This window comes from Bombina bombina, chromosome 5, assembly GCF_027579735.1.
Source record: "Bombina bombina isolate aBomBom1 chromosome 5, aBomBom1.pri, whole genome shotgun sequence".
Lineage (NCBI taxonomy): Eukaryota > Metazoa > Chordata > Amphibia > Anura > Bombinatoridae > Bombina > Bombina bombina.
Window position 1 is genome coordinate 720,109,237 of NC_069503.1, and position 25,370 is coordinate 720,134,606.

The 25,370-nt window shown below is 36.9% G+C and overlaps 1 protein-coding gene across 3 annotated transcripts; it reads right to left on the reverse strand.

The window, feature by feature from the left end:
* Positions 1-1,171: 1,171 nt before the first annotated feature.
* Positions 1,172-15,840, reverse strand: TBC1D7 (TBC1 domain family member 7). Of its 3 annotated transcripts, none has more exons than XM_053714750.1 (8): positions 15,773-15,840; positions 13,179-13,297; positions 12,276-12,356; positions 9,513-9,697; positions 8,780-8,920; positions 3,813-3,958; positions 1,858-1,987; positions 1,172-1,388 (listed from the first exon to the last, which is right to left on the reverse strand). In XM_053714750.1, the coding sequence occupies exons 2-8, from the start codon at positions 13,288-13,290 to the stop codon at positions 1,302-1,304; spliced, it is 882 nt and encodes a 293-aa protein (XP_053570725.1). In that variant the 5' UTR covers positions 13,291-13,297; positions 15,773-15,840; the 3' UTR covers positions 1,172-1,301. The 3 variants fall into 3 exon arrangements, with proteins under 3 accessions (XP_053570725.1, XP_053570726.1, XP_053570724.1); XM_053714751.1 differs by having other exon boundaries at positions 13,179-13,294; positions 15,773-15,816; XM_053714749.1 differs by lacking the exon at positions 15,773-15,840 and adding an exon at positions 15,697-15,763.
* Positions 15,841-25,370: the final 9,530 nt, after the last annotated feature.

The window sequence follows — 25,370 nt, forward strand, 5'->3', positions numbered from 1 at the left end:
ACCTGCAGGCGTAACATGCTTCTGATAACTACTGCAAGAATTCTTCATACAAGCCCAAGGAATATCCCTGTACAGCCCACTTGGCAAATATATGTAACCCCTTTGCATTTTGACCTATTTAAACATTTTATTTGGAAATTATATTGTACCTGTATGTTAAATACAAGCATTACCGTTACATTAAATGTTTTTTCCAGTGGAAGTTAAAATAATTTTATGTCTTAATGTAAATTAGCATTTTGCTGCAGGCTTTTAATACAGATTTTGACGTATACTATTAACATGGGTTTTTATGCATAATTTGATTACAAATAAGCGTAAATCATTAAGCTTTTGATAAAATTAAAATGTGATCATGTACGTTGAGCACCAAATAAATGATACACAGTCCCAAGTGAGGAAATCTCTCAGGTAATCCACTTGCAATTTGCTAAATAGTTTTCCAACTGTCCATTAAGGCTCAGTTTACTTATCTTAGATCGGACTATATATCCTTTATTTGGGGCTCAAGATTACATTTTCATTTTATTGTTATACTTAGCTTTGTATTTGTTCATGCTGCAACTACACTTTATCATCTATATACCCATTATGCTTTTGAAATGTTTATTTTATTAAGCACTATGTTATGTTTATGACTCCTCGACACATAGGGAAATGTAGGTTGTGCAGCTTTCCAAGACACACAGCTATCACAGCTTTCCAAGACACACAACTATCAAGGTTGAAATTTACCTTTAGAGAATCCCGTGAAGTATCTTGTAGTACTAATGGATCTTTTTAGAAAATCTCACGTGAGGTCTTTGAGGGCATTATTTTTCATTTATGTACACAGAGTTTACAGCTTGCATATATTTCCGCTATTTGTTTTATTTACTCTTGATATGTAAGACGTAAATCACCATAGTACTCTTATACAAACATGCCTATATTGATATATTGTGCTAAGAGATGCCATCTTATTCTAAAAAGAGATCTATATCAGCAGTTTGTACATTTATCGTCCTCTCTTTTTTTATACATGAGATGTGAGGTCCATGAGACACCTACTATTTACTAAAGGAAACTTTGTCCAGTAAGGTCTAGAAAGCCAATTCCTTCTATTATTGTCTTGTTAATCATGTGTAACTTTTAATTTTGGAAAAATGTAAATAATAAGCCACCATTATCATCAATTTCAAGCAATTTTATTTGCTCAAATAAACAGCTGAAGTATTAATACTCCTTCTATATACAAGATTCAGATACTGAGACTTAAATAATTAGAAACCTATTTACAATTCATTAATGACTGTGTAATATCATACAGAATGTGCAGGTATGCCACAGTGTTTGTGCCATAAATCTATAGCTTTGCTTACTATCGGATCTGTGTTGTCTTGAGGGATCTAAAAGAAAAGAAAGTTATTAAGGTGACATCATACTAATGAAAAATGAACATGCAATGAACATAAAAACTAAAAACACGTCAAAATATGTTGTGGCCTGAAAGAAATTTTAAGTAAAAGCTACTATGAATTTCAAATAAGCAGTAGGTTTTATTCTGGCAAATGTATTTTTCACCCATTTTCTGGACCCCTGTATCATGTGACAGACATCAGCCAATCACAGACTAGTATACGTATACCCTGTGAGCTTGTGCATATTAGGATGTTGTTCCCCAGAAAGTGTGCATATAAAAAGAGTGTAAAATTTGATGATGGAAGTAAATTGTAAAGTGACTTAAAACTGCAAGTTTATTTTGACTTGAGTGTCCCTTTAATAAAATGTTATAGGCTAAGGGCACAATTATTAAAAATTTTATACTTCATGTTCAACATGCATTTATGAATAATTGATAAATTAACCATCACTTACTTTTTCAAGAAATTCATTTATACTATCTGCAGTGGTTAATGCTATTATTTTCATCTTGAAGGTTAATATAATCTCCACAGCAACAAAGACTAGAATCTTGCAGGAACCACTCACAAGTTTATCCCAAACCCTATGTATAAGAAAACAGATTAATTATATTAAACTGATACATTAATATCCCAAACCTTCCAATCTAGCACTGTACTACGTGCTCCTACTAAGAACAAGCAGTAGAAACAAAAGGATAACAATCACAAAACATATTTTCAACAGCCTGCATATTGAGAGTACATATTACAAAATATATGTTATTAGAAGATGATGATGCACATATTTAATAGATATGAGACACCATGTTTTGTTTCAGCGTTAAAGACTATTGGTAAGGCACTGGTGGGTCCAGAGTAAAACACATAAAAGATGATAGAGAATGTATATAAAATAAACATATGTTGCAGTTCATTACTGGGCACATGTACAAAGTGCCAATTAATTAAAGCCCTATGGATATATCTCATGGTTCAACACAATTTGAAACCAGTAGCAATCAAGGGACTAATCACAATCTATAGTATGATAATTATTGATATATTAATTCATTCTGTTGCAGTGTTCTCCCCAGGACCTTTTAAGTGGGTGCACCACCCGGCTGATTTTACTGACCACCCTGCTTAAATTTTAGACAATATTAAGCTAACATTAGATAATATTAAAAATGTTAATTTTTTTTGCACAGATTATTATTAAATACATTTATGCTAAATTATGCAATTGATAATGTTAGATTACACTGCCCCCACCCGGATACTTCATAACACTGTGTTGCACTTTTTTCATGATTGTTTTGGGATAAAAATGGCCAGTCATTTATCTACTAATCACAATATGCCGTTAATTAGTGACACATTTTCAGGGCCATTTTTCACTTATTAAACTCTACAGCTAAAAGCACATGAGGTACCCTAGATAGCACTTGGAGCATTGAACATGGGCAAAACGTACTGACATTTTAGGATTGTGATAACTGGAGGTTCAGAAAACTTTATCTGCCAGAAACAAGTGCAAGATTGCGATCAGCCCAAAATTTCATATCTGTAATCTTAACCATTTCATTAAATAATGAACTGACAATTAATATATTAGCTTGTGTGATAAGCATACTAACCATAACTGCCAAATAACGTGGTCTCCAATCTTTTTTTATTTTATTTCATACATCATTGGGGTCCATTAATACTCATCTACTCATCTCATCTTCAACCGCTTATCCAGGGTCGGGTCGCGGGGCTATCCAGGAGTACGGTTCCAGAACAGAGGCTGTGCGTAGAGGTAAGCCCCACCAGATCCAACTGGTAGCGCTCCACCTCCCGCTCAAGCTCCATCTCTTTCCCCCAGAGAGGTGACATTCCACGTCCCCAGAGTCAGCTTCTGCTGGCAGGGTCTGGTCCGTCGAGGCCCCTGACCTTCACTGCTACCCGTATGACAGCGCACCCGACCCACGCGGTTCTTCCTGTGAGTGGTGAGATGCCACGTAGTTCTTTCGGGCTGTGCCCGACCGGGCTCCGTGGCAAACCCGTCCACCAGGCGCTCGCTGAAGAGCCTGCCGTCTGGGACTGGCTCCAGACGGGGGCCCAGGGCTTCCTCCGGGCCGGGTCTCATTTCCTCTACCAGTTTTCTTTATGTAGGTAAAATCCAGGTATTAATAGAACATTTCCACTAGTGCATGACTATTGCAGAGCAGATAAGTAACTTTTTTCCCCCTTAATGGTAAACTATAGAGACATTTTTCCACCCACGGGTATAGGGCTTTTGTATTCATTTTACCCCATTGCATGTTTGCATTGCACTACACAATATTTTAGAGCCAATATAAAAATAATGTGTATGGTGCACAGTAACAATATAACAAACAAGTGTATGCAATACTTTCTGAAGATGTCAACTACAGCTTGTACCTCTGTAAGCTGGATGCTGGCAAACAGCCCGCAAAACATTTCTTGAACCAGAGATTATAGGGAAGCTTATCAAATGCTCCACATGTTTTAAGATGAGCTACAAGTCTGTTATCTTCCAAATTCAGATAATGCTCAAAAGCTTTCTGCTGCAGGGAATAAAATAAAATAAAAAGATTGTTAAAATCAGCATTCAATACCACATTTTAAAATGTATTAAATTGTTCACTCATGTGTACTGAAAATCTCTTATAAAAGTCACCTATATTTTTTTTATGTAATAATCTCATGTAAGGCAGTGAGGAAGGTGCAATAGCAATGAGTCTAGCATGTATGCTTTTGCCCCATGATCAACTTATTTCCTAAAGCTTAGAATATGGTAAACACTCAAATGTTCCATCAAATAAAATGTCAACAGTTATAATATCTTCCAATTTGATGCAAAAGAGTGACATCATTTTATCCTAAATCCTTCTACTTATTTCCTGTAGAATGAACTTTGTTACACAAGAGAAAAGTTCCAGCACTCAAGAAAAGGGTCATGTTTAAAAACTCAATGTAACACAATGATTTCTGTTAGTCACGTGCACAGACAAAACTTCTCTCAGATACTTTTGACAATATGGATCAACGTTCACTTTTACATATTATCTACCTGTATAGATTTGTATAGATATGACCTCTCATGATTCTCCCTCCAAATGTCTAATAACTCCTTAACTACTAATCAGTACTAGGCCCTGTTCTTTTTAATATTCTTATTAATGACTTGGAGCAAGGATTAAATAGCAACATCTCTATTTTTGCAGATAATACAAAGTTGTGTAAGGTCATTAGGTCAGAGCAGTATGAACTTGTGTTACAAGGGGATCTGCAAAATTAGAAGTATGGGCAGGTAAATGGTAAATGAGATTTAATACGGGAAAATGCAAGGTTCTACATTTTGTAAATAAAAATAAGCAGGCAATTATTTAAATGGAACTAGACTTAACGAAACAGAGGCGGAAAGGGATTTGGGAGTAGTAATAGATCACAAGCTAAAGATGGGTGCACAATGCAGGGCAGCAGCTACTAAGGCTAATAAGTTACTAGCATGTATTAAAAGAGGCATTGATGCAAGGGAGGAAAGCCTAATTCTGTCACTATATAAATCCCTGGCAATACCTCACCTTGAGTATGGAGTGCAGTTCTGGGGACCGATCTCAAAAAAAGACATTGCAGACCTAGAAAAAGTTCAGAAAAGGGCCACAAAGCCAATACGGGGAATGGAGAATTTAAGGTATAAGGAGAGGTTAGCCAAACTGGGTCTGTTTTCTCTAGAAAAAATGCGCTTGAGAGGTGACATGATTACTTTATATAAATATATTCAAGGCCCATATAGAGATGGCAGAAGCTTTATTTATTCCAAGAAAATTGTTTGTGACAAGAGATTACAATTTAAGGCTGTAGGAAAGGAGATTTAATCTCCTGCAACGGTAACGTTTTTTCACTGTATGAGCAATAAAATTGTGGAACTCCTTACCAAAGGAGGTACTGAATGACAATACCTTAGATACATTTAAAATTAGGGATGCACCGAAATTTCGGCCGCAGAAAGTTTCGGCCGAAAATTGCATTTTTGGCTATTTCGGTTTTCGGTTTTTTAGCCTGTTATTTTATGTAAAATTATTGTGTAGCATGTTTCAAATTTGATGCTAGCCTAGAGCTGCTGTTATATGAGTTTTCTAGGACTATACTTTATTTGGATAATTAGTAAAAAAAAAAAACCTGCTAAATATGATTCTGTTACATAGAACTAAATGAAGAATAATACAGTATATTGATATTTATAATTGTTTTAAGTAGGGATGGACCAAAATTTTGGTCGCAGAAACATTTTTGCCGAAAATGGAATTATTGTTTGCCTGTTTTTTTTTCTTGGTAAAATTATTGTGTAGCTTATTATTGTTTGAAGATATTTTTGTCCAATTTTAGTGTGTTACTTTCAATAAAAGTGTGGGATTTTTTTATTGGCTCTAATTATGCAAAAAAAAAAAAACTAAAAAAATTAATTTGAAAAAGATACATTTTCGGTATCAGTTTCGGTTTTCGGCCAAGTGCATCCCGGATTTTCGGATTCGGTTTCGGTCCAGAATTTCCATTTCAGTGCATCACTATTTAAAATGGTTAGGATACATTTCTGGCAAGAAACAGAATTCAGGGATATGATTGCTTGTGTTAAATGGGTCACCTTTTAATGGGATTAATTTAAGATCAACTGGAGTTTTTCTGTAAGTATATTAGAATTGTATAAGTTAAACTCGATGGACATCTGTCTTATTTTCAACCCCATCTACTATGTAACTATGTTACCTATCTCTAATTATTGCACTATTTTACTAATTAGCTTTCTCCTTACTCAACTCTCCTCTCAGCAATCCATTTTATCTAATTTCTCCATTATCTCATCCCTCTCTACTTTAGTGTCCCTTTAATTTATGTTACATATTGACATGTAATGTTAGCTAACTATGTGGGTTTCCTTTGTTTGGTGCTATATAACATGTTGTTGTCATTATTATATTTTATTTATAAAAGCACCAATAAGAAGTGCCCCCACATCAATAGCAAAAGGCTTGTACAAAGAGAAATAGGTAATGCAATTTATTTGGTACAGCAACATACACAGAGATACTGAATACTAATTCTTCAATTCCCATAACATCCCATAGCTGTTCAATGAAAACATGAAGAAGAGACCAAAAAACAAGTATTTGAGAAATGACCATGGTATGCTGAGCTACATTACCTCCTTAGTTAAAGTAATGGTTAATCCTAGCGTTTGTGAAACACTAGGATTTACCAGTGCAACAAATAAAGGGGATTTTCAGTCATGAAGTATAAAATACTTCATGCTGAAAGTTCATTTATTTGAATGTAGCGTATGCCGCGCTGAGCAATTCAGGCCGCCTGCAGCAGAATGTTATTTTTCCGACGAGGTGACGTCTCCACCTCTTAGCCAATAGCCATGCAGCCCAGCTGGCATTATGCCGGATAGCTAGCACGCTATTGGTTAAGATGACCTCACTGGAAAATAGCGTTCTTCCATGGGAGGCCTAAAGGCGCACAACGCGGCATGCACTGCAGACAAATAAAGGAACTTTCAGCATCAAAGGGACACTAAACTCCAAATGTTTCTTTCGTGATTCAGGTAGAGAATACAATTTTAAAAAACATTGCAATTTACTTATATTATCTAATTTGCTTCAATCTTTAGATATCCTTTGTTAAAGAAATAACAATGCACATGGGTGAGCCAATCACACAAGACATTGATGTGCATCCACAAATCAGCAGCTACTAAGCCTATCTAGATATGCTTTTCAGCAAATTATATCAAGAGAATGAAGCAAATTAGATAATAGAAGTAAATAAGAAAGTTGTTTAAAATTCCATGCTCTTTCTAAATCATGAAAGAAAAAAAATTGGGTGTCATGCCCCTTCAAGTATTTTATACTTCATGACTGAAAGTCCCCTTTATTTGTTGCACTGATTTACCAACACTTTAATGACAGACTGTTACACTAGATCAGGGAATATAAAAAGCATTCTGTTCATTATAATCTGACAATCTGTATCAACAGAGTAGCTATTCTGTGCTAGGAATGAGTAATGTGCCAAGTACGTTGCTACATTATGTTAAAATTACAAAAACAGAGGTTAAAGATATACACTAATATCTTCAAAAAAAGCGAGGGAACTAAGCACACATATAGCAAATTTCTGCTTTATTATATACAATATATAAATGTATACACATCTTCCTGCAAAGTACATAATGAAAAATACTGGTAATTCTTTAAACGTGCTACCACAATAGAAATATAAACCTATGATTTGCCTACAAAAAATAAATAATATTTAAATCATGTACAAAATATAAAACCAGCAAAAGTAATGTAATACTCCTCCAAAAGCAATTCACCTTCCATAGAGAGCCCTCATTAGTTCACATTTATCATACGTTACCTTATTAGTGTAGGGATATCACGGATACAGTTCCCCAGATTGAAATAATTCCTGATTAAAAAAGTCAAAAACGACCGCAGCACCGGCTGCACTTAAGGTCCATTACGTCTTCAGGATGTACACCATGACCGTGTGGGAGGCTGCACGAAAGCCCAGCTTAGTATTAGCATCAATGAAGAGGGAAGATTCTCAATCACTGTAACTCCGCCTCTTATGAAATAATGAGTCACTGGCCAATCCTTGTATCCACTTTTGGAGGAGTATTACATTACTTTTGCTGGCTTTGTATTAATTATATACATGATTTAAATATTTATTTTTTGTAGAAGAATAACAGGTTTATATTTCTAGTGTGCTAGCATTTTTAGAGAATTACTAGTATTTTTCATTATGCACTTTGCAGGAAGACGAGTATACATTTTTGCTAATAAAGCTGGAATTTGCTATACGTGTGCTTAGTCTCCTCGCTTTTTTGAAGATATTAGTGTATATCTTTAACCTCTTTCTCTCTGTAATTTTGATACTATGTCTTACTGAGGGTTGCACCCTGCTATGTATGAGCGTTCTAAAATTGTAGTATTTACACCTCTCTCCCCTATATAACATGTTTTTATGTTGCTACATTAACACTAATACAATGAGGTTCCTGACAATTCACCTATGTTATTCTATGGACAAAGCATATCAGATACCAGATTAAGGGATGTAGTATTGACCAACATTTGTAACAGTGAAAAGGAGCCAGAGAGGAAAAACCAAGGGCAATAAAAGTAATGAAAGGCAGAGAAGACATTGTAAAGTGAAACATTCAGATCAGAGCTGTCAAATAGGAACTGTACTATAGAAGCGTATGACTCAGTGCAAATGTAATTGATCGGCGACTACACAAGTATGTATGTCTGATAATTACAGCAATATGAAAAACAAAAACAAATAACCATAGAGATTATATATAAAATTACCAGCTGAGGTTGTGAATCTCTAAACTTGGTATCCAAATGATGTACAAAACATTTAATGAGCCAGTAACATTCAATATCATCACCTTCCACCATCTCCTCCATTGTGCTGGCAATAGCAAGAAAAAACTCATCTTCTGGGTTCTGAAACATAAAATACTTCATTAAATGGAAATACAGCCCAAGTCTCATGGGTTAAACAGAATTCCCTATACACAAATGTATGCATGTGTGATTAGATATTAGCTTTGGGCCTAAAAGAAATACTAGCAAATATACCTTTTTATTTACTGGAGATCTGGCTGTGTATTATAAGCTGCTGTAACTTTATTGCTCGGTAAACACCTGATAATGACAGTCACCTAAAAACAACTCACTTTCAAGAAGTAGCTCAGGTACTGTCATCAATCAAATAGGCTGAGCTAACAGGTCTTCTGAAAAGAAGGATTTCCAATAGGAAACTATATACTTTTTATCCATTTAATCAATAACAATAATACATATATAGATTTAAACAATTAGATTACGTAATTATTTCTTCATATTAGTAAAATAGTATCTGTTAGTGTACAATTATTTAACCCTTAGACTATTAGAGAGGGCTGCAGTGCATAAGTAATGATGTGTGCTGGCCCTTTTAGGTAGACAAGGAGTTGAACTGGGTTACACATATATAGAAGACATACAATACACATCCTTCTATGCATTCAGGTAAGCAGGGGGGACCTTTACCAACCAGGTATGTATGACTCCGAGAGAGCTTCCCTGTTTCCAGATGATGCATGTGAAGGAAAACTTCAGTCTTTGGAGTAGATTCATTGATAAAACAGATAACCTCTAGTGCATGGTGCACATCTTCATACTGCTGCTTCCTATACTCCATCACTACAGCGTGGGTCTCACGGTGAGGTGGAAGGATTCCTTGATGACAAAAAAAAAATGCCCGCAAATATTGTGATTAAGATCCGATTTACTATAATCACAATGTAACAACTTTTTATATGATAAAATAACGATAATAGCAAAACTATACAGATGAGTCTTATCTTATAGGGAGAATTACCTTTTACTATAAGGTTATTCCATGCAAAGTTTGTATTTCTATACAACTAATAAACTTCTGCATCTACTTAAGAAAAGTATTAATAAAGTATAAGATTGCTTTAGCTCATGTTCTTGGAGAGAAATCAATTAGTCAAAACATATTCATGCAATATTCATTTTTAATAAAGTGTTATACTGTGTACGTACTGTAAATATTTCACATTCCAATGTTCTGCACATAGCAGAGTATGTTCTAAGTATTTTTTATAGATATTCATATATAACTTTAAATCTATAACTATATATAATCATGTATATATAGATAGAAATATATATTTGTGCAAAAAAAATCAGATATGTAGAAATATGTATTAATGAATAAATTGAACATATTCTATATGAAGAACATTAGAATGTAAAATATATTCATATTTTTATGTCAGGTTAGCGCACTTGAGAATATGCTATCGGGTTTGCACGCGAGTAGAATGTTAGGTTTTTTTTCCACTTTTTTTGCTCCAATTATTTCATTGGGGGAATAGGTTATCACACGTACGACATTGTAAGTTTGGCTTTTTAAGCTCTTCAGGTTAGCACAAGAGCAAAAACAGTTTACTTTCAACTTGTAATATGAGCGCAACCCGACACGCGCAAAAAGCTTACTTCTATTGCAGTTAACACTCAAGCGGGAGTGTTAAATAACGCTCCACTTGTAATTTGGCCCTGAGTAAGCCAAATCGTATCAGTCTGTGAAATAAATGAGGATTTTTTTTCCCTAAAAATAATTCAGATACAATGTTTTACATGAGCTACAAATCAGAGCATTCAAAATAGATACAAATATTCTACTCAATGTCAGCCATTTAAAATAGCACAAATATAAATATTTTAAGTGAATAAAAATGCAAAGTAATCTTGGTGCAATGGTTATATCACTGGAATGCATCAATGGACTTATTCAGCATATTTGCAGGTATGTATCGCATTTATTTATTTACATCTTAAGGAAGTATGTTATGATTTTATGTAACTTTCATGGTACAGTTAGAGCACACAATAAAGAAAATCAAATTTTAAAAACAAATGTACTTTTATTTTCAAATTGACTTAATTCTCTTTGGTATCCTTTCTTAAAACTTAAAGGGACAGTCAAGTCCAAAAAAAAACCTTTCATGATTTAAATAGGGAATGTAATTTTAAACAACTTTATAATTTACTTTTATCACCAATTTTGCTTTGTTCTCTTTTATATTCTTAGTTGAAAGCTAATTCTAGGAGGTTCATATGCTAATTTCTTAGACCCCTAAGACTGCCTCTAATCTGAAAGCATTTTGACAGTTTTTCACCACTAGAGGGCATTAGTTAATATGCTTCATATAGATAACATTGAGCTCATGCACGTGAAGTTACCCTGGAGTGAGCACTGATTGGCTAAAATGCAAGTCTGTCAAAAGAACTGAAATAAGGGGGCAGTCTGCAGAGGTTTAGATACAAGGTAATCACAGAGGTAAAAAGTATATTTCTATAACAGTGTTGGCTATGCAAAACTGGGGAATTGGTAATAAAGAGATTATCTTTCTTTTTAAACCTTAAAGGGACACTGAACCCAAATTTTTTCTTTCATGATTCAGATAGAGCATGCAATTTTAAGCAGCTTTCTAATTTTCTCCTATTATCATTTTTTCTTCGTTCACTTGCTATCTTTATTTGAAAAAGAAGGCATCTAAGCTTCTTTTTTTGTTCAGGACTCTGGACAGCACTTTTTTTATTGGTGGATGAATTTATCCACCAATCAGCAAGAACAACCCAGGTTATTCACCAAAATTGGGCCGGCATCTAAATTTAAATTCTTGCATTTCAAATAAAGATACCAAGAGAATGAAGACAAATTGATAATAAGAGTAAATTAGAAAGTTGTTTAAAATTGCATGCTCTATCTGAATCACGAAAGAAAAAATTTGGGTTTAGTGTCCCTTTAAAAATTCTGGTGTTGACTGTCCCTTTAACTACAGAGTACCCAGATAGGTTCCCGAAGCATGCACTTGTCCTGAGCACTATTGACAGTGATTTAAATGCTGCAAACACTGCTGCAATATAGTACTCAAGACACGTGCACACTAATAAGCAAACTTAGGTATGTTCTCAAGGAAGGAAGCCAAGTTTCACCAAAGGACATGAAGAGAATAAAGTACATTTAACAACAGAAATAAAATGCATGCTCTATCAAAATCATAAACATTTAATTTTGACTTCCACTTCTTTGCTAAAACTGCTAAAGAAATAATATTAAATCTGTAAGAAGTAGAACTATTTTTTCGTTTTGTTTTGTTTTTTAATCTAAAAAAGTTAATACATCACCAAAATAAATTGCTAATGAAATAGCAGTCTATTTGTTAAAAGAAAAAAGATAAGTTAATGTTAACAATAATATATATATAATATATGTTGTACCTACCTAGAAGCACCTTCCACACAAACATCCTGTACATGGATGGGAGGGGAAACCTCTGACTGAATGTGCAAAGTTTTTCAATATCTATCAAGAGAAAAGAAAACGTAAATTGTTTGCAATAACTTGCAGCACTAACAATCAACATTTAACTGGCTCTTCAGATAGAGCATGAGATTTTAAGCAACTTTCTAATTTACTCCTATTATCAATTTTTCTTTGTTCTCATGCTATCTTGATTTGAAAAGGCAGTACTGTAAGCTTTAGAGCCAGACCATTTTTTGTTCAGCACCTGGGTAGCACTTGCTGATTTGTGGCTAAATGTAGCAAACCAATCAGCAAGCTTTACCAAGGTGCTGAACTAAAAATGGGCCGGCTCCTAACCTTTCATTACTGCTTTTTCAAATCAAGATAACATGAAAACAAAGAAAAATTGATAATAGGAGTAAATTAGAAAGTTGCTTAAAATTGCATGTTCTATCTGAATCATGAAAGAACAAATGTGGGGTTAGTCTCCCTTTAAGATTCAGCAAAGCACACTGACTTCTATGCTCAAAATAGCATCTGTCACCTACAGACACCTCTGTGTTTGCTAAAACATATTATGATGGAGCTATACAAAAGCGGCTAAAGTAACAAAAAGTATCAACACAATCATCAGTGTAGTACATCTATGTTATGAAATGTCCTGCAATATTACTCTACAAAATATAAAGTATGTAAAAAACAAAAAACAACTACACTGTTATTCCCTTTTCTAGGCAACACTTTAGTATAAGGAGTAAATGTATTTTTATTAAACATATATATATATGCTCCGAATCAGGTCCCTTAACTAATATAGTGATCTGGATAATATATATATATACACACACACACACACACTCTAACTAAGAAGTTTATTCTCACCTAAACGGTCATCTTTCAGCAAGATTTCCAGTGATTTTTTCTCCTCTACTCCACGAAATCCAACTTTTTCATAGTAAACTGACCTGAAATTTCTCTGAGAGTCTTCTGTCATTTTTCTGCTGTAGGATAAACAGATAGAGCTTAAAGAGACATGACAATATAGCATTTTTAATATATGCATAGTATATATCATCAACAATTAAATACCGAATTGCAAAAGATCTGCATACGAAATAAATGTTTTAAAAGCATTTAGAAACTTGCATAATGGTAACTAAGTAATAATCAGCAATAAACTGCTTCAAAAACTTGTTGAGTATATTTCTCTTATGTCCCCTAAATGTGTGCAATTAAAGGGATACTGAACCCAAATTTTTTCTTTCATGATTCAGATATCATTTTTTTCTTTGCTCTCTTGGTATCTTTATTTAAAAAAACAACTCTTATTTAAAATGTCATCCTTTGGTTGAACCAAAGTAAGCAAATTTGAGTGCAATGCTCTTTTCATCATCAATATCCACTGTAAAATATATGAGAGTGTTTGTTCTTTATATAAAGTTTGTTTCTTGTAACATTTGTTAGTCAGAAATAACTTTCATTAAGGAAACTTTTTCTTGACCATATAAAAAGCTTTTAAATGATTATTTTATTTACTATTTATTTTCTAATACACTGTATACAATTTGTATTAGTGAAATGCTGTACAATACTTAAAGGGACATGAAACCCAAACATTTTCTTTCATGATTCAGATAAAGCATGCAATTTTAAACAACTTTCCATTTTACTTTGATTATCTAATTTGCTTTGGATCCTTTGTTGAATAGGATGCCTAGGTAGGCTCCGGAGCTGGGAACTAGCTGCTGATTGGTGGCTGCACAAATATTCCTCTTATCATTGGCTTACAAAAGTGTTCAGCTAGCTCCCAGTAATGCATTGCTGCTCCTTCAATAAAGGATACCAAGAAAATAAAGCAAAATGGATAACAGGAGTAAATTGGAAAGTTGTTTAAAATTGTATGATCTAACTGAAAGGAAAAAAAAAATAAGTTTTAAGTTTATAATCACTATAAACTGGCGGCATTTAACTGCAACCCATCACGTAAATTACATTGTACTTTTATCATTTTCTACTTCCAAGTCTGCCTATGATAAAGGTAAAACTATTGGGTGTAGAGCACTGAGTACAATTATACGTGCATTATATTAGAGTAGGGTGACCAGACGTCCCCAATTTCTGGGGACAGTCCCTGGATTGAGAAGACTGTCCCCGGAAAAATTATGTCCCCGGAAATATCCCTGGCTCCTGTTGCACTGCAGTCAAGTGCTGGGGCACTAACCGTAGCCACACTATTATCTACAGCTGCGCTGCCAGGTAACGCTGTATTTTTATAGTCCCACAGCCAAGACAATATTAGCTGTGCAGCGTAGAATTAGCCTATCTGTTTGTGACGGCAGTAACTTGTTCAGAGCTTCAGGTTTTTCAGAGATGTATTACTCTGGTAAGGAAGGCACTGTCAAGAAGTCATGTTTCATTTCTTCAAAAGCTTAAAGGGACTGGAAATTTAAAAAAACAGTTTATTTCTATTATCAAATTTAGTTAATTATCTTGGTAGGGTAGGCTCAGGAGCGTGCATGTGTCTGGATTACTATATGGCAGCAGGTTTGCAAGAATGCCTTTAAAGGGATAGTCTAGTCAAAATTAAACTTTCACGATTCAGATAGAGCATGTAACTTTCTAGTTTAGTCCTAGTATAATTTTTTCTTTGTTCTCGTGGTATCTTTATTTAAAAAAGCAAGAATGTAAGCTTTAGAGCCAGCACCATTTTTGGTTCAGCCCATGGGTAGCACTTGCTGATTGTTGTCTAAATGTAGCTAACAATCAGCAAGCGCTAACCACGTGCTGAACCAAAAATGGTGCCGGCTCCAAAGCTTACATTCTTGTTTTTTCAAATAAAGATACCAAGAGAATGAAGAAAAATGTATAATAGGACTAAATTAGAAAGTTGCTTAAAATTGCATGCTCTGAACCATGAAAGTTTAATTTTGACTAGACTATCCCTTTAAAGGCTTGCAAACCTTTTTTCAAATAAAGATACCAAGAGAAATAATGTGTGTGTGTATATGTGTATGTATGTATGTATATATATATATATATATATATATATATATATATATATATATATATATATATATCAATCATACAATCACTCCATAAACACATGATACCAAATACACTGCATATATCATTTGCAGAAAATATGCTAATAAAATGGATTTTTACTATTTGGCAATAAAAAAAATGTCCCCGGATTTCATTTAAAAAATCTGGTCACCTAATATTAGTGCCTAACTACAATTGCACATAGCATGTCAAACATGCTATCTCACTGTGCTCAAAAACAACATTTTAACATAAATAGTTTAGCCCTTAATGCAGCAAGAAAGTCAGAATTGTACAATTTCTAATGCAAATATCGTGCTGTACGGAAAATAAATGCATCACTCAGTAAACATACAAACATGGAGCAATAATATATTTAGAGAAACGACCAGACCAATAAAGCAATGGAACTACGTGAATATGTTGTGTACCAGGTTACTGGAAGTGCACATCACCGTCTGTCACCCACTATACTGCTGCACGCTGTACTTCCTGTTTATGCCTACAGAAGCCCGAAGTGCCCAAAAGTAGATTCATTCCATTTGTAGATAAATGTAGCATATAATAGCGCCCTCTTGTGACAGATATAGGTATAAACGCGAATAATGATTATAGGCAGGGAAGAAGTAAAATAGAAGAAAAATATGCAACAAATAGACATATAATAATAATGATAATAGTACATTATATTTAGAGTGCAGTAAATAACCAAATAGTTTTTCCTGGCATGAGCTCTGATGGACACATTGTCAAATAATGAACTCTAAATAAGTGTATGGCAAGAAGGACTTATTTTTCTTTTATAGCATAACTATAGAGAGATAAAGATATATATGGAAAAATATACTATTTAATACAATAGATGATACCCTTATTGGGCTGTGGTGCACACCCAAGAAACATATAACTTCAAAGATTAACACAAGGTTAGAAGTATAAATTAAAATACAGGTAGCCCTTAGTTTACGCCGGGGTTAGGTTCCAGAAGGAATGGTTGTAAATCGAAACCGTTGTAAATTGAAACCCAGTTTATAATGTAAGTCAATGAGAAGTGAGGGAGATAGGTTCTAGGCCCCTCTCAAAATTGTCATAATAACACCTAATACATTATTTTTAAAGCTTTGAAATGAAGACTTTAAATGCTAAACAGCATTATAAACCTAATAAAATAATCACACAACACAGAATATATAATCAAACTAAGTTAAATGAACAAAAACAATTGCTAAACAGCATTATAAACATAATAAAATAATCACACAACACAGACTTCACTTGCAATTTTCTGCAAACAGTTCTTTCTATGCATTCCAATCTGGGCTGATTTATAGACAGGAAAATCTTGTTCCTTTGAAATCTGCTCGATAGCTCAGGTCTGGTTAAACTGATTAATTTCAGCTTGGTTGGCTTTGCTGCAACACAAGCGGACAGCTCCACCTACTGGTTATTTTAATAAATGCACTGCTTCTCAATGCTTTTTAATAGCAGTCACATGACTGGAAAAAAAGGTTGTTATTCTGAAACGGTGTAAATTGAACCGTTGTAAAACGAGGGCCACCTGTATATATATCCTGAAAAAAGTAAGGGACTACAGCACTCTTAGAAAAATATAAAAATAATCGTATTTATAGAATACAAAAAATCTCAAAAACTATTTTCCTTTCTCACAAAGCAATATATTGCCCATATTGAGCATTGCAAAGCACAAACAAATAACATAGACATACAAAATAAAAGTTAAAAGGGTGATTCCTTGGATTTGGCAATAGTTCAATACCCCAGAGTTTTTAAAGTGGTGGTTCACCAAAATGAAATTTTTAAAGCTTTTTGCAAAATGTTGGTATGTCAATTATAATGAATAAAATAATTATTGCATTCAAATAATTTTTATCATAAAATAACGTTTTATTTCTATCTTACACCAAGCATTTTATCACTGAATTTGTACTTTATACTTAGAAAATAATTAATGAAATGTACAAAGTGTTTATAATAGGAGAAGAGACATAGTAACATAGTAGATTAGGTTGAAAAAAAAACAGAAGTCCATTGAGTTCAACCTATAAAAGACAAGCACTAAGAAACATAAACACTCTACCTAGGGTTGCCACCTTTTGTCCAGCCGTTTCCTGGACACTTTTTAAATGGGAGTTGTGGGGGCGGGATTAGGGGTGTGATTTGGGGGTGTGGCTTTCGCATGGCTTCACACCATCTCATGAAAAAATATGAATAATCTACCACATGTCATAGTGTCTATGGGGTAACAAAAATACAGAAATCCCAACTCTCCCTGAAGTTCAGGGAGTCTCCCTGATTGTAATAGCGACTCCCTGATGCCAGCAAATGGAATGCAATCTCCCTGAAACTCCAAGTACCATGATCCAATGTGGCCCAAATCCGGAAAAGTGTTTCTTTAAGTTTCTGGGACGTTATAGAACCCTCAAAGCATGCATCAGTAACCAAAAAGCCTCCACTGATTTTAATAAAATAAAACACAGGTACTATCGTATTTACTGCATGTAATTAAACTTTGTATTTTAAAATATTTAAGCATTCAACAAGCGTATGATCACTGAAAAATAGGTTTGTTGTATGTGGTTGTGCAATAAAGCTACTTTTTTTAAATGTGACTTTAGTGAGAAGCTACTTTAATGATAAATCTCTATCTTATTTAGGGTTTCAAGGTGTCCAATATATAACTGGTTGGGGAGGGTGGCGGCGCAGTACAGTGTATACTATGTAGTGTCTGTGTATCTGCATGTATAAGTGTATACTATGTAGTGTCTGTGTATCTGCATGTGCAAGTGTATGCTATGTAGTGTGTGTGTATCTGCATGTATAAGTGTATGCTATGTAGTGTGTGTGTATCTGCATGTATAAGTGTATACTATGCAGTGTCTGTGTATCTGCATGTATAAGTGTATGCTATGTAATGTGTGTGTGCATCTGCATGTATAAGTGTATGCTATGTAGTGTGTGTGTATCTTCATGTGTAAATGTATGCTATGTAGTGTGTGTGTATCTTCATGTGTAAGTGTATGCTATGTAGTGTGTGTGTATCTGCATGTATAAGTGTATGCTATGTAGTGTGTGTGTATCTGCATGTATAAGTGTATGCTATGTAGTGTGTGTGTATCTGCATGTATAAGTGTATGCTATGTATTGTGTGTGTATCTGCATGTGTATGCTATGTAGTGTGTGTGTATCTGCATGTATAAGTGTATGCTATGTAGTGTGTGTGTATCTGCATGTGTATGCTATGTAGTGTGTGTGTATCTGCATGTATAAGTGTATGCTATGTAGTGTGTGTGTATCTGCATGTATAAGTGTATACTATGTAGTGTCTGTGTATCTGCCTGTATAAGTGTATGCTATGTAGTGTGTGTATCTGCATGTGTAAGTGTATGCTATGTAGTGTGTGTGTGTATCTGCATGTATAAGTGTATGCTATGTAGTGTGTGTGTATCTGCATGTGTAAGTGTATGCTATGTAGTGTGTGTGTATCTGCATGTGTAAGTGTATGCTATGTAGTGTGTGTGTATCTACATGTATAAGTGTATGCTATGTAGTGTGTGTGTATCTGCATGTGTATGCTATGTAGTGTGTGTGTATCTGCATGTATAAGTGTATGCTATGTAGTGTGTGTGTATCTGCATGTATAAGTGTATACTATGTAGTGTCTGTGTATCTGCCTGTATAAGTGTATGCTATGTAGTGTGTGTATCTGCATGTGTAAGTGTATGCTATGTAGTGTGTGTGTATCTGCATGTATAAGTGTATGCTATGTAGTGTGTGTGTATCTGCATGTGTAAGTGTATGCTATGTAGTGTGTGTGTATCTGCATGTGTAAGTGTATGCTATATGTAGTGTGTGTGTATCTACATGTATAAGTGTATGCTATGTAGTGTGTGTGTATCTGCATGTGTATGCTATGTAGTGTGTGTATCTGCATGTATAAGTGTATGCTATGTAGTGTGTGTGTATCTGCATGTATAAGTGTATGCTATGTAGTGTGTGTATCTGCATGTGTAAGTGTATGCTATGTAGTGTGTGTATCTGCGTGTATAAATGTATGCTATGTAGTGTGTGTGTGTATCTGCATGTGTAAGTGTATACTATGTAGTGTATGCTATGTAGTGTGTGTGTATCTGCATGTATAAGTGTATGCTATGTAGTGTGTGTATCTGCATGTGTAAGTGTATGCTATGTAATGTGTGTGTGTATCTGCATGTGTAAGTGTATACTGTCATGAGATGCAGGACATATGCAGGACACAGCAATGATGGTACAACTCTATTTTATTACAGAGCATAGCAATACACATCCAGACAGGTTGATTGTACTAAACTAACTGCGACACAGACACCGGACCTAAGCCCCGCCCACCAGCTAGTGACATCACATCCTGCTATCATCACATCTTCCCCTTTTTCAAAGGCAAAGCATACATTCGCATATATTAAATAACAAAGTACACCAACAGGGTATACAACAACATTTTGTTTTAGAACATTATAAGAACAGATGGATTAGAAAACATGAACAAATAAATTACATCCTGACTTGGACATCGGGGTAGACTACCCTAGTCCACAGTGACCATGGGATTATTCTGCCCATACTTCCGGTCACTGTTCTAGCTAAAGTCAGTCCCTGTATCGGGCCGGAAGCCTCACCACTCTTCCGCTTGATGTAACTTTGCATGAACTGTCCTCTGATACAGAAGATGGTGAACAAGAGTCTGCTGGAGGCAAAGATATATCCCCGCTATGATCTTGCTGAGGGGAAGGCACCTCTCTTAGAACAGGAGATCCCACCGGCGGTGGTACTGAGGTATCCGGTTCCAGACTCTCAGGTACAGGCTGAAGATGTCTTCGGTTACGGCGTGTAACCGTCCCTCCCTCTGTAAGGACTGTGTAAGACCTTGGTTCTGGAGAGCGGCCCACTACCGTAGCAGGCGTCTTCCATTTCTTCTCATCATCCAGTTTAATTCTGACACTTTGGCCCGCTTTCAGTTCCTGTAAAGGCCTGACAGAATGTCTCCTGTCGTAGAAGAAACGATAACCCTTTTTGGCCTCTTCATCCCTCCTAAGGACTTCGTCCCGAGGAACAGGGCCAGGCGGCTTGAAGACACCCACTGAGGGTAAAGTGGTGCGAATCTGGCGTCCTAGCATCAGCTGTGCCGGGCTAAACCCGGTGGCTTGAATGGGCGTCGCCCTGTATGACAAGAGGGCTAGGTACGGTTCAGATTGCTTTAGGATGAATTTTGTTGTTTGAACTGCCCTTTCAGCCATTCCGTTGGCCTGCGGATAATGTGGACTTGACGTGGAATGCACAAAATCATATTCCCTGCTGAAAGCACTGAACTCTGTAGAAGCGAACTGCATGCCATTATCACTCACCAGCTCCATTGGAATGCCCCAGCGGGCGAACAAGCTCTTCAGGCGAATGATAACGGCCTGACTTGTGATATCATTCAGGGGTGCTATTTCCAAATACCTGGAATAGTAGTCGATAACAACAAGAAACTTTTTCCCGTGCAGTTCGCACAAATCAGCAGCTATTTTCTGCCACGGCCCCGCAGGCAGCGGAGTAGACATTAAGGGCTCCCTTCTCTGAGTAGGCCGGCGTTCCCGGCAAAAGGCACATTTAGACACATGATTTGCAATGTCGGAGCTGATCCCAGGCCACCACACAGCTGTAGCTGCTCTTTCTCTGCACTTTGTGATGCCTAAGTGCCCATCGTGTATCCTGTTCAACATCTCCTTCCTCATGCTGACAGGAATTACAATACGGTCTTGGAACAGCACCAACCCCTCCAGCTCCGTGAGCTGCGACCTCTCTGGCTGGTAAGCATTTAAAGACATCCAGGCTGCCCGGCTCTCGGGCCAGCCATCTCTTATGTACCTTATAACTTCTTGCAGATCTGTGTCCAAATATGTCTCTTTCTTTATCTCTTCCAGTTTCCTTGAAGAAATGGACTTAGAGGCCAGAACTGAATCAACATACACTTTTACATCCGACTCTGTGGAGGATTCTTCAGCAGCAGCCAGCGGGAGCCTGGACAGTGTATCCGCCACAACCAGCTGCTTCCCCGGCACATGCACTGCCTGAACATTGAACCTGAGCAGTCTCATTAAAAGTCTCTGGCATCTCAAGGGTGTTTTGTCGATGTCATAAGAATTGATAAGAGGGACTAGCGGTTTGTGGTCAGTTTCCAGACTAAATTTCTCCAAACCCACTAGATAACGCTGAAAGCGCTCACAGGCCCAAACTGCAGCCAGGCACTCTTTCTCAATTTGAGCGTATTTTGACTCCGCAGCCGTCAGTGTGCGGGAACAGTAGGCGATGGGCTGTAGTTTGTTGTCATTCAGCTGCAGAAGTGCAGCCCCCAACCCATAACTGCTTGCATCAGCACTAACCACAGTCTTTTTTGAAGGGTCGTAGAACCCCAGCACTGGGGCAGACCCCAGCAGGGACTTAGCATGCAGGAACGCTTTTTCTTGTGAGGGTCCCCAAACCCAGGCAACATCTTTCTTAAGCAACTCTGTGATAGGGTGCAAAACTGTAGATAAATCTGGAAGAAACTTGCCCACGTAATTTACAAGGCCCAATATCTGTCTCAGCTCATGTACATCAGAAGGGCTTTTCATCTGTTCGATAGCCCGAATTTTCTCGGGGTCCGGCTTGATGCCATCCCCGTTGATGATATGCCCAAAGTAGCATAATTCAGTTTTCCTAAAATGACATTTTTCTTTATTCAGCTTCAGCCCAGACTCTTTGATAGCCTGCAGCACACAACTCAAACGCTGATCATGCTCTTCCACTGTAGATCCATACACTAGAATGTCGTCCATGACGACTGCTGTGCCCACGTGGCCACTCAGGAGAGAACTCATTTCCCTCTGAAAGATCTCAGGAGCGGAGGATATCCCAAAGGGAAGTCTGCAGAAGCAGAACCGACCTACCGGAGTGATGAAGGTAGTCAGTTTGCGGCACTTTGGATCCAGGGGGATCTGCCAAAAGCCGCTAGAAGCGTCTAATGTGGAAAAGAACTTCGCCCCAGCCAACTTCGGGGCTATATCTTCCAATGTCGGCAGCACAAATCTCTCCCTCTTCACTGCCTCATTCAACCTTTTCAGGTCCACACAGATGCGCACCTTTCCGTTTTTCTTTGCAACTGGTACAATGGGGGCACACCAATCAGTTGCTTCAACAACCTCTTCAATAACCCCCATAGACTTCATGCGCATGAGCTCTTTCTCCACTTGAGGCATGAGCGGGAACGGAATTCTACGAGGAGTAGAAATACTGTACGGGACTGCATCACTTTTAAGTGCTATACGGACAGGTTTGCAGCTCAGTAGGCCCAACTCGCCAAACATATCTTCAGAGATCTCATTCACTCTGGCCACGAGGCCCAAGTCACAGGCTGCTTTTCTGCTCAATAAACTGTTAACACACTGACCTCGGATCACATGCACCCACATGGTGAACTTCCTTTGTTTGTACTCACAGCTGGCAAGAAATTTCCCCACACAATCAATGCGGCCACCCGGACTATGAACATTTGTAGTAACCTTCGCCAGCTGGGGCTGTCGAGGCAGTTTCATAAATTCAGCAAAAGACATTACAGTGATATCTGCTCCTGTGTCAATCTTAAAATCAACTTTGGCTCCCATTACAGTAAAAGTAACTTTCCAATCTTCCTCTGAGCTTGTCCGTTCCACAACAGACCCCACAAAAGACACTTCCTGACCCTCCTGGTCACTGTCCACCTGCATCTCCTTAATGTATTCAGTTTTACACACCACTTCAAAATGGCCTATTCTGTTACATTTTCTGCATCTTTTATCTCTGGCCGGGCATATAGCACTCTGATCATGAGCCCGGTAGCACCGTGTGCATCGGCCATGTTGCGCCCATCCACTTCTAGGCCTTTCCAATACTTTAGATCTACCGCTCACACTGTGCCTTTCACTAGTAATATTCCTAGACTGTTGCACTTCATCCACAATACTCTCAGACCTCAGATCAGCACTTTGCTTTTTCACCAGTTCACTCTGGCGGGCCATCCTAATAGCCCCGTCTAACGTTAAATCAGGCTCTAACTGCAGCTTCAGGGAGACTTCAGCATCTGCAATTCCAATAACTATTCTGTCTCTGATTTGCTCTTCTTTAGCAACACCAAACTCACAGAATTCAGCTAATTCATACAGGCTGCGCACAAATGACTCCACAGATTCTCCCACACGCTGATTACGTTTGTGAAAACAAGCTCTCTCATGAATCACATTTCTTTTGGGCACAAAGTGGGCACTGAGTTTATCCATAACTATATCAAAGTTAACTTCGTCCCCTTCTTGGAAAGTAAAAGCATTGAACACTGGCTCTACATCTTTCCCCATAGAATATAAAAGAGAATTAACTTGTACTTCACCACTCTCCTTGTTCAGTTTGGATGCAATCCTGAAGCGCTGAAACCGCTGACGCCATGTGGGCCAAGCTGCAGGCTGAGAAAAGTCAAAAGGCTCAGGTGGGGTAAACTTTGACATCGTCATCATCAGAAACAGAAGCGTAGTCCAGAACTTCTGACACCATGTCATGAGATGCAGGACATATGCAGGACACAGCAATGATGGTACAACTCTATTTTATTACAGAGCATAGCAATACACATCCAGACAGGTTGATTGTACTAAACTAACTGCGACACAGACACCGGACCTAAGCCCCGCCCACCAGCTAGTGACATCACATCCTGCTATCATCACATATACTATGTAGTGTATGCTATGTAGTGTGTGTGTATCTGCATGTATAAGTGTATGCTATGTAGTGTGTGTGTGTATCTGCATGTGTATGCTATGTAGTGTGTGTGTATCTGCATGTATAAGTGTATGCTATGTAGTGTGTGTGTATCTGCATGTGTATGCTATGTAGTGTGTGTGTATCTGCATGTATAAGTGTATGCTATGTAGTGTGTGTGTATCTGCATGTATAAGTGTATACTATGTAGTGTCGGTGTATCTGCCTGTATAAGTGTATGCTATGTAGTGTGTGTATCTGCATGTGTAAGTGTATGCTATGTAGTGTGTGTGTGTATCTGCATGTATAAGTGTATGCTATGTAGTGTGTGTGTATCTGCATGTGTAAGTGTATGCTATGTAGTGTGTGTGTATCTGCATGTGTAAGTGTATGCTATGTAGTGTGTGTGTATCTACATGTATAAGTGTATGCTATGTAGTGTGTGTGTATCTGCATGTGTATGCTATGTAGTGTGTGTGTATCTGCATGTATAAGTGTATGCTATGTAGTGTGTGTGTATCTGCATGTATAAGTGTATACTATGTAGTGTCTGTGTATCTGCCTGTATAAGTGTATGCTATGTAGTGTGTGTATCTGCATGTGTAAGTGTATGCTATGTAGTGTGTGTGTATCTGCATGTATAAGTGTATGCTATGTAGTGTGTGTGTATCTGCATGTGTAAGTGTATGCTATGTAGTGTGTGTGTATCTGCATGTGTAAGTGTATGCTATGTAGTGTGTGTGTATCTACATGTATAAGTGTATGCTATGTAGTGTGTGTGTATCTGCATGTGTATGCTATGTAGTGTGTGTGTATCTGCATGTATAAGTGTATGCTATGTAGTGTGTGTGTATCTGCATGTATAAGTGTATGCTATGTAGTGTGTGTATCTGCATGTGTAAGTGTATGCTATGTAATGTGTGTATCTGCGTGTATAAATGTATGCTATGTAGTGTGTGGGTGTATCTGCATGTGTAAGTGTATACTATGTAGTGTATGCTATGTAGTGTGTGTGTATCTGCATGTATAAGTGTATGCTATGTAGTGTGTGTATCTGCATGTGTAAGTGTATGCTATGTAATGTGTGTGTGTATCTGCATGTGTAAGTGTATACTATGTAGTGTATGCTATGTAGTGTGTGTGTATCTGCATGTATAAGTGTATGCTATGTAGTGTGTGTGTGTATCTGCATGTGTAAGTGTATGCTATGTAGTGTGTGTG

What these genes read in the sequence shown, in the direction of transcription:
- TBC1D7 (XM_053714750.1), bottom strand. Translation starts at nt 13,290, where the DNA reads ATGACAGAAGACTCTCAGAGAAATTTCAGGTCAGTTTACTATGAAAAA. An exon ending in CTCGGAGTCATACATACCTG is followed by an intron (nt 8,921 to 9,512) that starts GTTGGTAAAGGT and finishes TTTATGTTTCAG; the next exon opens with AACCCAGAAGATGAGTTTTT. An exon ending in TAAATGAATTTCTTGAAAAA is followed by an intron (nt 1,389 to 1,857) that starts GTAAGTGATGGT and finishes CTTTTCTTTTAG; the next exon opens with ATCCCTCAAGACAACACAGA.